The sequence below is a fragment of the Brachionichthys hirsutus genome, chromosome 17 (genome assembly GCF_040956055.1).
Source record: "Brachionichthys hirsutus isolate HB-005 chromosome 17, CSIRO-AGI_Bhir_v1, whole genome shotgun sequence".
NCBI lineage: Eukaryota > Metazoa > Chordata > Actinopteri > Lophiiformes > Brachionichthyidae > Brachionichthys > Brachionichthys hirsutus.
Window position 1 is genome coordinate 7,518,257 of NC_090913.1, and position 17,272 is coordinate 7,535,528.

General features: G+C 45.2%; 1 protein-coding gene across 1 annotated transcript in view; it reads right to left on the reverse strand.

Annotated features, from left to right (window-relative positions):
* The window catches only part of LOC137906417 (nucleosome-remodeling factor subunit BPTF-like), a 31,896-nt gene extending 14,894 nt beyond the window's left edge, over positions 1-17,002 (reverse strand). Inside the window, exons 1-20 of the mRNA XM_068750678.1 lie at positions 16,426-17,002; positions 13,812-14,634; positions 11,860-11,911; positions 11,553-11,721; positions 10,063-10,287; positions 9,463-9,660; positions 8,849-8,926; positions 8,587-8,754; positions 8,267-8,442; positions 7,565-7,744; positions 7,079-7,260; positions 6,712-6,843; positions 5,811-5,940; positions 5,342-5,477; positions 4,553-4,855; positions 2,353-4,408; positions 1,062-1,186; positions 674-826; positions 328-478; positions 153-192 (exon numbers count right to left, since the gene is read on the reverse strand). Of these exons, the coding sequence (XP_068606779.1) occupies positions 153-192; positions 328-478; positions 674-826; positions 1,062-1,186; positions 2,353-4,408; positions 4,553-4,855; positions 5,342-5,477; positions 5,811-5,940; positions 6,712-6,843; positions 7,079-7,260; positions 7,565-7,744; positions 8,267-8,442; positions 8,587-8,754; positions 8,849-8,926; positions 9,463-9,660; positions 10,063-10,287; positions 11,553-11,721; positions 11,860-11,911; positions 13,812-14,634; positions 16,426-17,002 (6,054 nt within the window). The remainder of the gene's footprint in view (positions 1-152; positions 193-327; positions 479-673; positions 827-1,061; positions 1,187-2,352; positions 4,409-4,552; positions 4,856-5,341; positions 5,478-5,810; positions 5,941-6,711; positions 6,844-7,078; positions 7,261-7,564; positions 7,745-8,266; positions 8,443-8,586; positions 8,755-8,848; positions 8,927-9,462; positions 9,661-10,062; positions 10,288-11,552; positions 11,722-11,859; positions 11,912-13,811; positions 14,635-16,425) is intronic.
* Between the last annotated feature and the right edge of the window lie 270 nt (positions 17,003-17,272).

The window sequence follows — 17,272 nt, forward strand, 5'->3', positions numbered from 1 at the left end:
GCACAGTAATAAACATTACCGGTGTATCCGATGACTGGGCACATCAAAAATAAAATGTACGGTTATGTAGAAAACAAATGTTTATAAGTCTTAATTCAATATATATTCACAGAATTTCCTGTTTAGCTGAGCCTTAGAGGAACTGAACTCACCTTAGCCTGCTCCGCTGCCTGAGCTTTCTCCTTCTCCACCCTGCAAAAGAAAAATGCATCAGACAAGATATTAAGGTTGTAATTTAAGATCTATTGTTTAGAATCCTTTTGAATGTTTGACTGCTCATTTGATGCCACATGGCAACCAGAGGCATGGCAAGCTTGACCCGCTGACCTTTCTGAAAAGGCTCTGATCTCCCAAAGGTCCAGCTCCTCTTCGGCGACCCAGGTCTCTATCACCACCGGGCCTGTCTGCTTTGCAGGTTCTTGCTTCTTGGGGCGCAAGGCACTGGATCGCAGCCCCTTCCTCTGAGGGGTGTGGGTTTCTGGAATGACAAACAGAAGAATATGCATCTATTTTTTCTTTTTTTTTTTTACAGAAGTCTTTCCTATCTTGTTCCTTAACACACACACAAAAAAAAAAAGGAGCAAGCCAAGCAACAATCATTTGCTATCCTCTGTCTCGGTGGCCTTTAACTGAACTCTTTTCTGCAGAGGCAGAAATAAAACGTGCTTCTAACCTTTCGGCGTGTCGGGCACTCCGAGGGGGCAGATGATTTTGCGAATGCAGTACTCGGAGCGAATCCCGTAGGGTCCCACGTCCCGCCGCTTGATGATCTCAGTGGTGGTGATTTCCGTGTCAGACGTTTCTGTAGCAATGAGTGGGGATAGGGCTGGGTTGGTATGGTGGTGAGGACGAGAGCCCGAGAAGATGGAGGAAATGCACTCCAACGTAAAAACACCAAAATGAGACTTTTTTTTTTTTTAAGGTTCTCCAAGTAAACACGAGAAAATGCTGTTAATGCACTGCAGAGATCATGCAAGTGTTGCATACTGTTGGGAATACGCTTCACTATCCTCAGTGGGTGGGGGGAATCTTGGAGGCTGGAGTGGGGTGGGGGGTTCTACCTGTACGAGTGGTGCCGACAGCAGCAGACGGCTTCACGGCCATGTCATCCCATCGGAGACAGGCCCACAGCAGCCTCAGCATCAAGCTCACACCAGCCAGAGACTTCACAGTCTGAAGGCGATACCTGTGGAACAACCCATGAGGCCAGGCATTACTTATACAGCGGCACGTTGACCCCAGCTAAATGATACGTCAATAAAATGATTAATGAAAACAATCTGCTGATGGAAAAACAAATGATGGAAAGAAAACTCCTGCACGGCACGAACTGAAGGAAATGACATTTCTTTCGTACAAGTCAAGCGACCAGCATTGACTCACCAAGCAGTGATCGTGGAACAACATGCTAAAAACTGATTTTCCGGCGACGTTCCTATCCTTGCATTTCGTTTAATTTCAATGACCAGTTGCCATCTTTAATATACTCAACTTTACTTACAGAACACTTTAAAGCTCTATTCCCCTATCCCCAAATAAATCATTGGAAGCACTCATTTAGCCTCGGAAAGAAATGATCTGACTACAAAAAGCAAGTTTTAACCCATAAAGGTCAAAGTGGAAGCTTGTGCATATTTCATTTGATCCTTTTGACTTTGAGTTCTAAGTGCAGAATTAGATGACAGGATGCCACCAATCAATCAAAAAGATTCCTAAAATTCTATAATGCAACAAAATATCCTTTCCTAGTATCATTAAGTACAAAGTACTTGGCACTTACAGTGAAAGAACATTTAAAATATCTTTAAAAACATTGGTAGAAAAATCCTTCCCCATATGCAACCAAAGTTGGGAATACATTTCTGGGTTGAAGGACTAAGTCACCAAGTGAACATCCTGACACATTGACTGCTGGATGATGCATGACTGCTTTGGAAGTCTGAGGTCAGGTCAAAATGACCAGAGGTCTCCAAGTAACAGACGGATAAAAAATAATAATCAGCTCAAAACAGGGAGGGAGACGTTATGAACACCTAATCTACTACTCCTAGACACGGCACTCCAAGATTAAGAGAGGGTTTAAAAGCGGACCCTGAGGAGAAATAGCATCAGTCTTCTCCCTACAGTTGTGTTGAGTACATATCAGTACTTACATAACATATAAGGTGAGTGCTTCTAAAAAGAACATGCATGTACTGGCCTAATTTTGTCACCATTATCCTCGTCAGGGTGACGGATTAGTTCAGACTATTTCCTGGTTCTCACAGACATTAATTGTAGTTTATCATTTAAAACCATATCATCACGGAATCTGAGAACAGAAATAAACGTGTTAAAAAGATTAAACATTACCTCCAGGTGATTCCAAACGTGGGCCTGGGCGAGGGATAGGGCCAGATATCCCACGCCGGCTTGGCATTGTAGCTGAACACGGGTACCTCACGGAATCCGCCCCGCCTCCCCAGCACCTTCAAATCGCCGTGGGGCAGCACGAAAATGCTCTTGCGGTTGCTCTTGGTGACGAACTTCCGGTAAGAGGGAAGCGCGGTGTCTGAGCGCAGCTTCTTGGTGCGGGAGAACTTGAGGAGGCGAACGCGTCCCTTCGATGATGCGCAGTCCTCTTGGCTCACACTAACAGACGACACTATGGTGTCACCACTGGCGTCAGTCGTCGATTTACTCACGGAGGCTGAGATTTCACTCTCTTCGTGCTTCATTATTTCCCCCCGGCTGTCGTCTGACTGACCATCCATTCCGCGACAGATTCTAGTCACAGTCGTTTTGGTCATGGTCGTAAGGGTGGACACGGCGCTGCTTTCTGTCGACGACGCCGCGGGCTCTCCGGACGCTTTGGATGATCCTTTGGACGTCCTCGTCTCCGTGGAAACCACCGTCGTGGTCGTCGTCGAGGTGGAGGTAACTCGGTTAATGATGGTCCTCAGTGGTTCTGTTGTCCCACTGTAACTGTTCTCCTCTAAAAAGTCATTGCTCAGACTGGACTCCTCAACTGACGGTATAGGAGATGGTGCCATCCGGATTATCTTGATCTTTTTCTCTCCAGACTGAAACAGGGATGAGCGATCATGCTGCCCAGAACTCTTAGGTCCAAGTGTGTCGATGTTGTTCTCAAGCCTCGACAACTTCAGTGCAGGTTTATATTCCTGGTCTGATACATCTGACTCCACCTTAGAAGCTACGCTTGGGCCCTTTGCCCCAAATCCCGTACCATCGTCGAGTGACGCCAAAACTCCATTGACCAAAGTCTTTTGCTGGCTGCTGTCCTTCGCCGAGACGACCAGGCCTTGCTCCCCGACCTTACCAATGCTGTTTAATCTGGGTTGCATACTGTCCGTCAGCATAACGACGGAGTTACTCGTGCTTTCGGTCTCAGAGCCGTCGTTGCCGTTTACCTGAGAGTGAGGGAAAACGGGCTCAGCGGTGCCATCACCTTCGGTTCCACCTTGTCCTGTGCCTTGCATATTTTCTTGGTTCCCCACTGGTCCAATGCCATTTTCCTCTGAACCTAAATGCACCGAGCCGAAAGTTTCCACATTTTGCAGACTGTGCTTGGATGGAAACGTGTTTTGACAACTTTTATGGTCAAGAACCATTTCTGCTGTCCTTACAGAGTCTAATTGTATATTGGGCACCTCTGACCCTCTGCTTTTAACAAGTGCAATATTGGCAACATGCGCCGTGCTGGCCGTCTGTTGCTCTGAAGAGGTGCAAATTCCTCCTGCCGTTGTTTCGTGTGCCTGAAGGCGTTTGACACCTCCTTGACCTGAACTGTGCGAGTTGGCTTCTTTTGACTCCACTCTAACTGAGTTTGGCTCCAATTCCTGGGGCAAAGCGGGGATTTGGGTTTGTGGTGATGCGGAATTTTTATTTGCACCTGCGCTGCAATGTTCAGTGGGTGAATAGTCCGAAACAGGGGAAGGAAGAGGGGGAGTAGCCAGCTCGTCAAAATTGTTGGCGAGCTCAGGCTGACTCGACCCTTCAAACTTTTGTCCTCCAACTCCAGTTGACCCTGAAGTTTGTGTTGTGGAAGATTTGTCCTCCGCTTTCACAGTTAGGCCAAGTGCAAGGTGTGTCTGATTGAGATTTTTGGGCTTGATCGGTGACCGCGGTCTGCCGGGAGTGCTCGGCGTGGGCAGTGAAGCGGGTGAAACTGGCGAAGGAGCCTGAGGAGTGGAGGCAGACACGCGCTGCCTCTGCCGCTCTTCGATGACGTGCTGCTTCACTCTCCGTTCCAGCAGGACGTCCAGCTTGGATGACTTGACCTTCCTCTTGTAGGGGATGCGGGTGAGAAAGCCCTTGCTGACATCGACTACATCATAGTTGAACGGTCGCGTGGAATCCTCTGTTGGCTGTTCCTTCGAGGAAGCCTTGTCCTCCTGAGTGTTGGATCCTGGGGAGAAAATTAATTCAGACTTTAATCTGAAGTGACAATGAATGAAAACATTGCATCAAATTCCCCAAACAATTTCAGCCAATTACGATGAAATGTTTCGAAACAAAATAACAGGAGACATTAAGTCACACTCTGTCGTACTTTGTTCTTCGCCTGACTGCGAGCCTTTCTGCTCCATCTCCATTTTTACGGGTGACTCATCCGTTGACAATTCCACAGATTTTGCTTTTTCATCCGCCCCTTCCTTTGCTTCTTCCTCTATCCTCTCACAAGACTCCAAATCTTTAACAGATGTCAGATTATCTGTTGCAGGCTTGAAGAGACTGGGGGGCCGTTGATCTTTTACTTCACTGCTTAAGACAGCGGCTGCCTGAGCATCCAGTTCAACAACACAGGGCCGTAGACTTAAGTCCAGCAGGGCACATTTCTTGCCGAGTTTAGCATCTTTGGGAAAACACAATGACAGTGAGAGTTACATTCTCCAAATATGTGTTCATGCATGTGAAACTATTAATAATTGCTATTAATACTACTACTACTACTACTTACTTTAGCGCAAAACTCAGCAAATATAAAAAAACATGAAAAGAATTATAATATTTGCTTGTTTTTGACACTGCTAATTTACGAAAATATTCAAATAATGTAAAAAACAAACAATCGGGATGAACAAAAAAAACTACAAAACCTCTTCGAGATGTCTTTGATTAGGATTCAGCTCATTATAACAAATGAGTCAGATATATATATATTTTTAAAGTTAGAAGAATCTGAAAATAATTCAGACACATTAAAAGAGGTGCTTAATTCACAGAATGAGAGCCAACACACAAAACGACACTGTTAAGGTTACTGAACAAGGCACGGATCACAATCACTGTTCAGAGCGGATTTTAATTGCCGAAAACACATTTCCAGTCCATCCCAGACCTTCCAGTTCTCTGCGGTAGTTGGCGTTGGTGTTGCCGGGAAGTTTGGGGACGAACCGCTGCACATAAGTTTTGCTGATCCAACTCCAGCCCCCATAGCCTGTAACCCGATACTCTTCTCCTTTTTGCTTCCACACCTTTACATAAGACAAGGAAGAAGATGAATGAAGAAAAGAGGCGTAAAAAAACACAGAACACACACCAGATATTAAAGTCTTAATGTAGAAGTAGAGTAGACTGAAATATTCTTACCCCCCTCCCAATCACTGGAATATGCTGTGCTGCACTTATCGAGATAGCACCGCGCATGTTTGTCATATGATTATAGCTATTGTTTGATGGCAGAAACGCATCTATCATTTCAAATGATGCTTATTAACATTCATTTTGTCCTGTCGCAAATGAGTCTGTACTGCAATGCCAAGCAACACAGAATGGGAGATGCACACACTGCTTTCCACGGGACATACCTGATGTTTAATTGGAAAGGTGTACTTGACCCATGTTGCCTGTTGCATCGTCTCCTCGTCCTCCAGCTTCTTCTCCCGTTTCTTTATTTTTTCTTTCTCTTCACGCTCCATGGATGTCATGCGGTTTAACCTGGAAAAAGATCGTTCCAGTGTCATACATGAATGTCGGATTGCAAGACCTTTTATTTTTGTGTAAATCAAGGGAAATGATGATTTATTTTTTTTTTTAAACGGGAACTTTGTAGGAAGAGCTCACTCCTCAATATTCACACACACACAGCCTGATTATCGAGCCGCTTGGAAATACATCCTGCATGGACAATTATTTCACAATATCAAGTTTAAGTTAACACGGGCACCTTTTGCGAGTAACGCAAATGTGAAATTAGAATAAAAGATGAGAAGTTGCTCTTGGAACAGTTCCACGAAGCACGCACACACGCTCACTTGTCTGCTACAGTTCAGTCGCACACATACGCACATTCAGACCTTAACCTTGTGAAACGTTGGACAATCGCTTCTTTAAAGGGGCGTTGTGCTGCTGAAGCAGTCCTACAGACATGGGTGGGGGCGGTGCTGGTAGTGGACACGCAGTCTAAATATTATGCCTCACAGCCAGGGTGGGCCCTTTGATCCGATCTGGTTATGATCGCCTCTGACTGCTAACAGCCCACACATCCAATGTGTACATGGACCGAAAGCTTGTTTGCGTTTTCTTGAACTGAACGTTTCACATTAAACTAAACTTGTGGAGAGATCTTCTAATTTGTCTCGTGTGTGTTTAGAAAACTATTTGAATGTGTGAAAGCACAGATATTATTCATATATGTAGTCTGTTTATGGTATGTCCAATGCACACCCCTAGTGTGTGTGTGTGTGTGTGTGTTCAACGTGTGTGTACCTGGTATGGCCCAACGAGTCCTTCCAGACGGGCATCATAGCCACAGGTTTTATGGCACACTCCAGTATGGCCAGTGCCAATGCAAACTCTCTGGCCTTGCTGCACATCTGAACTGCTTTGATCCAGTTGGTCCTACAAAACAAGCCAAGAAACTTTAAAACACTTAAGAGGATTTTGTACTTTTGACTATCAGGTAAAAAAAAAAAAAAGCATTCTCATATCGCTTACCGGTAGGTTTTTGTTTTTTTTTGCACATAAGGAGATGTAATCACTGGGAGGGGCAAACTACTAAAATAAGAAATAATGAACTAAAATCTATACAAACTAACATGCCATGACACGCAGGTCGCTTGACTCTGGTCTGTACCTGTGTGAGGCCCAGTTGGGGTGCATGAACGGTGCTGGAACATTGTTCTCCAGCTGGATGATGGTGAGCCTCAGTGTGGAGATGGTCAGGACTTTGGAGCCATGAATAGAACCGTTCCACTTAAACTCGCCGGCTGGTGTCATGCAGAACTTGTGGGAGAGATGGCGCCTCTTGTCGTGGTCCTGTTGATAAGGGCAGATTAGGTCAGCTTTAAACAAAGACTTTGACGATTGAGTTATCTTATCATATTTGTTACTGTTCCACTTAATAACTGGGTCCGCGTTGGTCAAGGTTATAAAGCTCCTCTTAGCATGGGAGGCGAAGCCTGTGGCAGCTCTTAATAACATGACGGACTTCATCTGTTGGGATCATTTCTTATTGACTTGGATTATTATTCTGGAAGATAATAACCCTTGGAAACACAATAGATTTAATGTATTTATGAACATTCACATGCAGAAATGAAGGTTCGATGTGACGGCTTGCCTCTCTGTGCTGGTGCTTGTTGAGGGCCACCGTGTTGGCGCTGTACTGGTTATGATAAACACGGTATTTCCCCTCCTGTCCAAGTTTGAAGAACTGGCTGAGTGTGCCCTTCATCACCACGTCCTTACTGTTACGTGTGCTGACACGAGTGACGTCACCTTGTGCGTTTACTACGAGTACCTGTCAAAATGGGGGGGGGGGGAAGAGAAAAAAATAAGATTTATTATGAGATTGTAAAGTTCATAATAATAAAAACAGCTGCTGATAAAAGGAGGACCTTCATGGCTGCCACTGACGTAATGCTGGAATAAGCTCTTGTTATCTTGCTATTTCTTACTAGGACAATAAATCATGTTTTGCAAAAGGTTAGAATCTAATCTCGCCGGATTAAAAAGCCCAAGGGGCCATTATATTATGTTATAATAGATATAATGTTGAATAGCCCACAATTGTTGCTTCTTAAGGCTCTCTGAAACATTATAATGGAAAGTCAGAAGTCTGTTTCTGGAGCTTCACAGCCGTTGGTAAAGGGTTGGGCAGTTAATAAAATGATCATTTTTGGGGCGAACTGCTTCTTTTAAACTCAAATTCTTTCCTAAAGACAGATGGGCCAACTCTGCGTACCTGTTCCTCATAAAGCGAGGGCATTATTATTTTGCTGCCTCCAAGAATTAGATCATGATCACCCATGGCTCTTGTTACCTCTTTTCCTTCCCTGAAGCCCTTGTTGGCTTCTTGCACAGCAGCAGCCACCTGCTGGTTCTTCAGCTGGCTCAGCTTACTCTCTGGGTTCCTCAGCCGGGTCACCATTCGAGTTGCTGAAGACCTCTTAGCGCCGAGACCCGATGACTCACCGTTGGCCGAATCCTTGCTCTCCCCTGAAAACCCAGCGGACGGTTATGTAAGTATCGCCGACAGTGACACCCTCTCGGCAGTGGTTCTATCTGAATCGCATGGAAAATCCATGCAAAAGGTATTATCATGTAAAATGATGATGGCATTTGGTGTTTCTATTGCTGGACCTGCGTCGTCAAGGCTGGCCAAGGATGACTGAGAGGACTTATCAGCCAGATCTGGAGGTTCAGGAATTCCTGTGCTGTTGCTGCTGTTCTCCTCACTGGTCTGAGAGGGCTGGCCCAGACTAGGGACGCCATCTCCGCTAACTGGGACAGTATCGGATGAGGAGGTTTCTGCAACACAGACACAGGATGGATATTATCTTTGTTCTTCTATGTGATCCCCAAAAATAAAAGTCCAGGTGAGCTGAGCTACAAAAACCAAGACTAACATCGTATTCATGAGGGAGACAGAAACTTTGGTGTGTTATTGTTGAGGTGTTGGCTCCCTCTACTGGTAGGTTAGTTGTAATGCATGGACCCAAGCAGCAGCTCAAGTGAGGCTTCCACATACATGGCCAACTCAGCAACTGGCAAAGCTCTCCGTTCATTAGCATGAAGTTTTATAGACAGATATCTAATCAGAGCTTTTCTTTAAATGCAAGTAGCACAATAAAGACAATTTTACAGCCGGCAATGTAACCACTGTTCCCATTTGACTGAGGTTTGGGTTCTAGTCATGCTGATTGATTGCAAAACGATGGACGCAATCCGCTCCCCAGTTCTCAAGAGAAATACGAGAATGAGAAAGATGAAAGTTCCAAGGCTGATGCCAGACTTCAAGAAATGTAAACTTGGAATCCCGAAAGCAAAAGTCAGCGGATGGCGTAGAAGCCGCATGCAAAGCGGCAGGCTGGGGAAACAGTCAAGAGGAATGGCAAAGCAAGGCCGAACAAACAGGCGGCGGGTGATCCAAGCGGCGTGTGAGGCAGACTGCGGGCAGTGCAGCAGATCCTCGAAGAGAGGATGAGGTCAAGTTCACCCTGAAACATCCTCGTATACCTTTGGCGTCGTCACAGACCTCCATCTGGGAACGTCCCTCCGACAGATCCTTTACAGCGGAGGACATGGGAAACGCAGTCTCACTGGCCGGGCTGTAGCTCACAGCGGTGGGGGTGGGGGTGGTTGGTGTTGGAATTATAGGTCCATCACAAAAGTTACTACCACTTTTATCTTCTTGGCCAGAGGGTGGAGCTGCGGCTGAACAGCGGCAATGTTTAAAGTGATGTGGTTAGTCATTTAGAACGGGTACATGGATTGGAGAAAAAGGAAAGAAGCAGTAACTCGCTGTCAAATATTGACAGATCACGAATCATCTATTTTTGAACAGGAGTCATTTGAAGAGAGCATGTCCCCCCCCCCTGATAACCCCTAAAGCGTATCACAAAGTCATCTGTATATGGCATAAAGAAAAATAATAAATTACACCATTAAGATGAGGCCCCTTTTTTTCTCTCCAAGGCTTAAACATAGAGATGAGGTAATGAGTGCCAGAGACTTCTCAGTTTCAATGCCAGAACATTTTTGTGTTACTGTAGTCGGTTCTGTTCATTTTGAGCTAGAATTCTTGTAGAATAATGTGTGGAATAGGAGCACAATCACCTCCAGTTTTGAGAGCATCATTTTTTTCTTCCGTTCCCTCTTCTTCCGTCATCTCCTCTTCTTTCGTCAGTGCATTCACTTTGCTCTCTTGCTGCCCCTCGTCCTCCATCTTAACCTCTTCATCTTCCATCTCCAGTCTCGCTTTCTGGATCTCCTCGACAGCCTTTCTCTTGACTTCCTCCAGCTCCTCCTCCCTCTTAGCCCGCAACCGCTCCAAGATCTCCTCTGGAAGAACGAGGGAGATAAAGACAAAAGAAATGAAGAAGCGCTCAGACCAATAAGATTTACAAGCACCATAGAGGGAAAGGGAAAAGAAATAAACCAGTATGACTCGGATCAATTCAGAAGGAATGGTGCCCTTTTGATCTTTTTAGGACCTCCTTGTTTGGACTTCACAAACGGTTGCAGGCAGCTGGATCTATATTAGAGGATTTCAAAAACACACGTTGACTGGAGCGCATCAACTCGCAACTTGCTGAAAAAGCAACCCAAGGAAGTAAGATTCTATCTCGGTCCGATCGCACAAACGCCCGAACACGAGGGAGATGGACAATTGTGTGACTTTGAAAGCATCCTGTTCAATTATACATTAAATCGCTAAAAGAAATATGCGCGCATTTACACACCATGAAGGAATCACAGAAAGAAGGAAACAGAGGTGGCTCTGTAGAACAATTCAGTCGTCGGTGTAAAAGCAGGATTTGTCGTGAGGCGAGGCTGTTTGAATGGACAGATGGGCTATGCAGTGGGACGAGGAAAATGATTTCCATAGAGCATTTTACGACTGCCATTAAAAAGGAAACTGAGTTTTTTTTTTTTTTTTTTACCTCAGCGCTCCAGTCTCATTTTTTGAGTCACATTGGTTACAGGAACAGCAATATAATCGATGTATCAGGAAGAAGTATATATTAATGAGTTTTTTTTTTGCCACTTACAGGGTGATGAGGTCAGACAACACGGAAAAAGATCCTGCAAAGAAACACCTGAAATATGAACTGCCCGGTTTCAGGTGTCCAGAGTCGCGCCGTGCTGCTGATTTTATGTTCTGTCGAGCTACGTGAGCGTTTGGTGCCCATTGGTGTAGATCTGCGTGCCAGATTCTCCCTTCCTATTTTAAAATTAAACTGGTATATAAACACATAAATATGGTACGACAACCATCACACTGAAAGCCACACATCTGATGGGATCACAGGTGCATCAGTTCCACAGGCTGGACAGGATAAGAGAATGAAGAGCTGGATCATCTCCAAAGTTGGGTCGGATCCTGTGGCCCGGCTATCTATGACCGGGGTGGCATTCATGAGTTTTGTGTTGCCAGCAGGGAGGCGAGCAGCAGAAGGGTAGAGAGGAAAGCACTATTTGTGTGCTTAAAGGGAACCCCCGTTTCTCCTGTGAGACATGATTCATCTCTCAAACAGGAAAACCTGTCAGATTCACCGACACTCGATTCCTTTCACAGAACTGAGAACGGAGAAAGAGCTCTTTACCGTTGGCGGCAGTCAGGAAACACTTGTTGCCGCCTCGGGCCTTGCCGGTCAAGTCCTCAGTAATGTCCATGTGCACGTGCACCTCGTCTCGTATCTCGTCCAGCGCTGCATTCAGTTCAGCCTCCAAACACTCCCTATCCAAGCAATCTATGAGCTCAGCCAGCTGGACCTGGGGAAGAAGAGATTTAAAAGGAGCGTCTCACGGATGCAGCGCAAGACTGAATCAGAGACAAGACGGCGACAGGTACCAAGAAAGGGAACGTTTGGACGCGTGTTTTAATCAAAATAAACGGTGCGGCACATCTACCTTGGTGCTGTAGTACCAGATGGTTTTGTCCTCCTGCTCGCCATCCTCCTCACTTTAAGGAAGCCATGAGGGGAAAGGAGGAACAAAAGAATTAGACAACACAGCAGGAAGTCGGCTGCAAAAAAGAAGACTAAACTGCCACGCCAGGGTTCCGACACAGGTTTGTGTTGTATTTTGTGTACTTTTGTCGTTTCTTTGCCTGATCTGGGAGGTAAGAAGTGTTTCTCCTCAAATATGGTCACATGTTCTCAAAAACAACACTCGAGTGGGAGCAACCTGGAAAACGTGACCACTGACGGTGCTGACTAGAAATATCAGGATGCTTTTATAGTGACTTACAGTATATTAAACGTCTGTAGGACATAGAAATAGAGAAGTAAAAAAAAAATGACACAGCTGCATCTTAACTAGAACTCGGATGCTACAAAAACGTCCAACTATTTGGGTTTTTAAATTAGAAATCCTTATTCCAGTGGGTAAGGGTTAATAGTCTATATCATTCATAATTAGATTTTAATTTGTGTATAATCACAAGAAGCTGAGAATCCTCTTCATCACATCAGAAGACTGACAGATTAACAGATTCTCCTTTCCTTTAATGGCTCAAAATTGTGAAACAAAAAAAGTGCAGAAAGGTAATTGTCCCTACTTATGTGATTATGAACTCAGTTGAAGTTAGTGTCATCGAATGCAAAATGTAACTGAACTAAACTCTTAATTACATGCAGTGAACTGCAGTCAGACAATAATGACCATATCCTCCAGGCCTTCTCTGTTCGGCATCAGTGAAATCCTGACAATTCTAAAAATAAATAAATAAATAAATCACAAAATATAAGCTCTCCTCATTTGCCATGCAAAAGTATGCGTCTCTAGCTGCTTAGCAGGAAGCCCAGGAGGTGGTGGCAGAAAGAGGGAGTGAAATGCAGCTCCCTCCGCCACCCCCTCTTCAGGTTCAGGTGGATCCATCCCCCTTTATGGCTCACGCAGCAGACCTTGTGTTGCTGCTGACCCAGCACACACCACTGATGAGTGCTCAGAGTGAAGACTGCTGCTAACGCGTGGAGATATGTTAGATCCAATGGACAGGTAGCAGTTACCTTTGGTTTATTAAACAGCCGATCCAGCCCTTGCACTCACTGTAAACTGTTAGTACGCTTTACTTAAGCACTGATGATCATATTTCTGCCAATGGGAATATACAACCGTGACAAAATATATGATCCTTGACCGATTCCCGCAGCGACACCACGGTTTGATAAATGGAGGCTTTAACTCAGGGATCGGATCTGGAATTGCGTCTACAATTTTATTTTCACTAAACAAGGTTGTTGTTGGTACAGATAGGTGACTGGTACCGGCCAATAGTTTCACAACTAGACAGTTAATTTGCGGTTAATTTGTGCCACGGCAGGTCGTTCAGAACTGGCCTCATGACCCCCCCCAAGCCGACCGGGGTCGAGGTCCAGATGAGCAGCCTGGCTCTGAACACAGACACATGCCTCCCTGTATTGAAGGAGCATTTATTAGTGCCTTGGTTTTAGAAAAGCGAGAGGAACAAGGATTCAAGCCAAACGTATCCGTTCCACAGGTGGGTGAATCAGACTATGAGAATGTTCAGAAATGCAATAACGGCTAACGACTGTATGCTAGTGCGCAACCACCTTTAAATTGTGCCATTGTCACACAAACGTATGACAACTATCCTTTAGTTGCTTTTCCTGCCTTGTAATTAAATATTCTTTAGAAATCTTTGTAAAACATAATATGGAATTGGGCACAAAAGTGTTTGAGCTGAAAAGACCATAATAGTGAATAAAATCAAAATGAAGATGTTTTCCAAAGTCCTAATTGTAATATTTGTTTATTTTAGTTTATTTTACTGAAACAAGATCGAAGAAGAAGAAGATATGCTGCCATCTCGGCGTATAAATGAAGCGTAATAAACTTACACGACAATGCGGCGGTTAAGGAACCAGTATTTGCGGTGGTGTCGGTCGCAGCCAACGGGCAGCTGGCGAATAAACGGTTTGCTCTTCTGCGCTTCTGGGATGCAGTCGACCACCCCGGGCACCTTGTGTGCCACGCACACCTCACACTGCCACTCGTCCTCGGGCACCTCCTGCAAAGGGGGCTTCACACACTCCAGGTGGTAAACGGCGGAACACGTTTCACAGCACAGGAGGTCACCCAGGCGGTGGCACACCCTGCAGTGGTCGTCATAGGCAACCACGCCTTCTGACATTAGCTCCTCCCGGGCTATGTTAGTTGCCAGGAACTGGTCCACCAAGAATTGAAGAACTTTGACTTTTCCCTCCAGTGGTTCATACGGGTAATCCTCACACTCCTGGAAAGGTAGAATGTGGCGGTACTCCGGGTCGCTCTCACAGTACGCCCGTAACACCTCCGGCCAGGTCATACCATCCACAAAATACAGCGTAGAATTGACAGAGTCCTTTACATCCGCGGGACCAAATGTTGTGTTGGAAGTGTCCTCCTCTCGGAGAATAGCTTTGAGCAGTGAAATGTGGGTCTCTGCCAGAAGCGTGCATTGCTCCTGGCTGGCCAAAGCGGCACAGAAATCCTCAAAGCGGAATGGCGAGAGCCGCAAAACTGATCCGAAGTTGCGGAGGACTTCGTAGACGGCAGAAATGTTCAGGAGTTGCAAGGTGGGAACGAGCAGGTCCTCAGAAGACTTGGGAAGCTCAAGGGGAGGAATGTCGTTTGCCTCGAGGATGGGAGACTGCGGTCTTGTCGGCCGACTTCTTCTCCGGCCTGCAAGACGTGTAAAGGAAGGAGTTAGAAGAAAGATGGCGTGCAAAACAGAGAATAAAGAGCAAAACCGATTCAAACACGGCGCACTACCGGTCTATTCTTTAGAATAGATTTGAAATGTAGACATATGACCAGATTGTTGTTTTTTTTGAGTCATCAAAAAATATTCACAGCAACTCTCTGCACTTTACTCAGATGCAATTAATTCTAAAACTGACCTGACTATACACAGCATGTTTAGCAATAATCAATGCAATATTAGCATCCTTTATGTTATGCTATGTTGCACCCTCTCTGCTCTGATTTTGGACTGGTACATTGCCTGCAGTGATGGTGATGCATATTTATGTGTCAAGCTCTTTTTTTTTTTTTTTAACAGTAACAATCCACGAACTGTAGACCGATGGAACAGCCTGTCAAAATACTTTGTAGGACAAGTGGGAATCTCTTTTCTTGGCAATCACATGCGAGCGCTAATGGGAATGAGGTTATTTATGCAGCGTAACACAGAAGAAGTCACAGCATTTAAAAAGCAGGCAGCAAAATTCTTGTCCCAACCCTCACAGAGAGAATAATCTCAAGGCTCCCATTTAAAAAAAATATATAGACCTGCAATTTTTCCAGTTGTGTAAGACGTACAGATTATATTAAATCTGCATTCTAGCTCTTTATTACATACGTCTATGTTCATGGTCCATTTTTTTTTATATGACTGGAATTCACATGCATCTGTGGTTGATTTGAAAGGATGAGTGCACGTCACTGAACATAATATTAATAATAATAATAAAATACGTCACTGAACATGACCCGATGACCCTGCTCTTGCCGGATGTCCAATGCTTGACTGCAATCAATCAATCCCTGCACGATTACAAACGACTATACCCTTACTGAAGATCTGCTTCTTTGCTTCTCATGTGTTTTTGTCAATGTTTACTATACAGTGCCGTGACTATAGAGATAAATTATTGCTTTAACTTAACGTGAAGACTCAAAATCAACAAATTATTTAACATTTAAGTGTGCTCTAATTGAGTGCTCAAAGGATAAAATATTCATCCAAATATGTTTTTTGTTTTTTTGTTGTTGCATATAACACTCAAGTTAACAAGTAGGGTAGAATCTCATTTAATTTGCTCACCTGATAAACATAAACGTGGTTACTATGGTAACGGAGCATATTGTAATGAGTTTGTGTTTATAACAAGTGAAGGAAAAAAAAAGAGCGCCTCTCTTCAAACGATCTGTCAAACCCATTCAGCAGCATTCTGCTAAAATAGAAAAAATTGCAACGATCTTGATTGTGTGGGAAAACAAATAAAAATAAAATTGGCAGGTAACGTTTTATTCATTCATTCAAAAAAGCAGCGCTCTGAAATTGTGCAAATAGGAAATAACATTCCCAGCGCAAATATATGCGTTTTGATAGAACCTAAATAATAAAACAGTCCAACATCAAACACCCTGTTTCTCCACGAGTATAAATAGGACAAACTCGGATAAAAAAATAAAAAAAATCAAGAATAAATTCTTCGATAAATTTGACAACAAAAATGTGCTGATGAGACAAGCCAAAAACAAAACACGAGAGCCGGTTTAAAGCGTGGAATCTGCAAGCGGGCTGCCGAGCAGAACACACGGTAAACAAAGGCCCGTTTCTCTGTGCAAGCTCCATTTTGAACAATGCGGCTTGCTTTCTGTACAGAGCTCTAAAAAATACAATGCACACTTGGAAGAAAAAACAAATGTGCGCGTCTCAAAGTGCGTGCAACAACAAGGCGAACGTACCCGGGGTGCTTCCGTGCGTGCTCTGGCTCCTAAAACTACTCTCGGTGCAGGAGCTGGCACCATCATCCGCGAGTCCCTCCAGATAATCAGAGTCGTTTCCCAAGGCCTCGTCTTCCTCCAGATCAGACGAGGGGTTGTCGTTCAGGAGTTCATCTTCCTCCGACCTGTAGCTGAAATTATCCTCCTCCTCGTCGCTGTTGTCGTCGTAGACAACCTTGGTCTGAGGTCTCCTCACTCCGCCTCTGCCGCCGCGGCCGCCTCTCGAACCCCTGCCTCTCCCTCTGCCCCGCGATCCCGCCGCGGCCGTCGCCGTCGCGGAGGCTCCAACTTTCCTGCGACCACGGGACGAATGAAAGTTCTCTCGGCTGGAGATTTCTATATCCACCTCCACAGAGCCGGTGGGGCAAACGCCACCACTTGCCCCTCGTCCCCGACCCCGTCCCCTGCCTCTGCCTCTGCCTCTCCCCCTTCCGCGCATCCCTCTACTCCTGCCGCCGCGAGAGCTACGGACTGGCCCGGGCGAACCTTCCCACATCACGGCTGCTTGTTTGGGCGGCCTTCCTCTTCTCCCCCTCATTGTAGGAGAGAGTATTTTCTGTTCCGCTTCAATCTCGGTGTTCGAATAAACAGGGAACGGAGAAGCAACAAACGTGGCGACGGTTCAGGATAAGTCCCCACCAAGCCCCGGTCTTGATTTCGGGGAGCAAAGCTCAAATTGAATGGCCGGTGTCCCGCTCTGTGTAGCCTGAAGACGCCATTTTTCTTCTTAGCTCTCCCTCCGTTGAAAACACAGCAGGCCCGAGACCAGCGTTAAGCTAACGACGGACCGGAAGTAAAGCGCACTTTC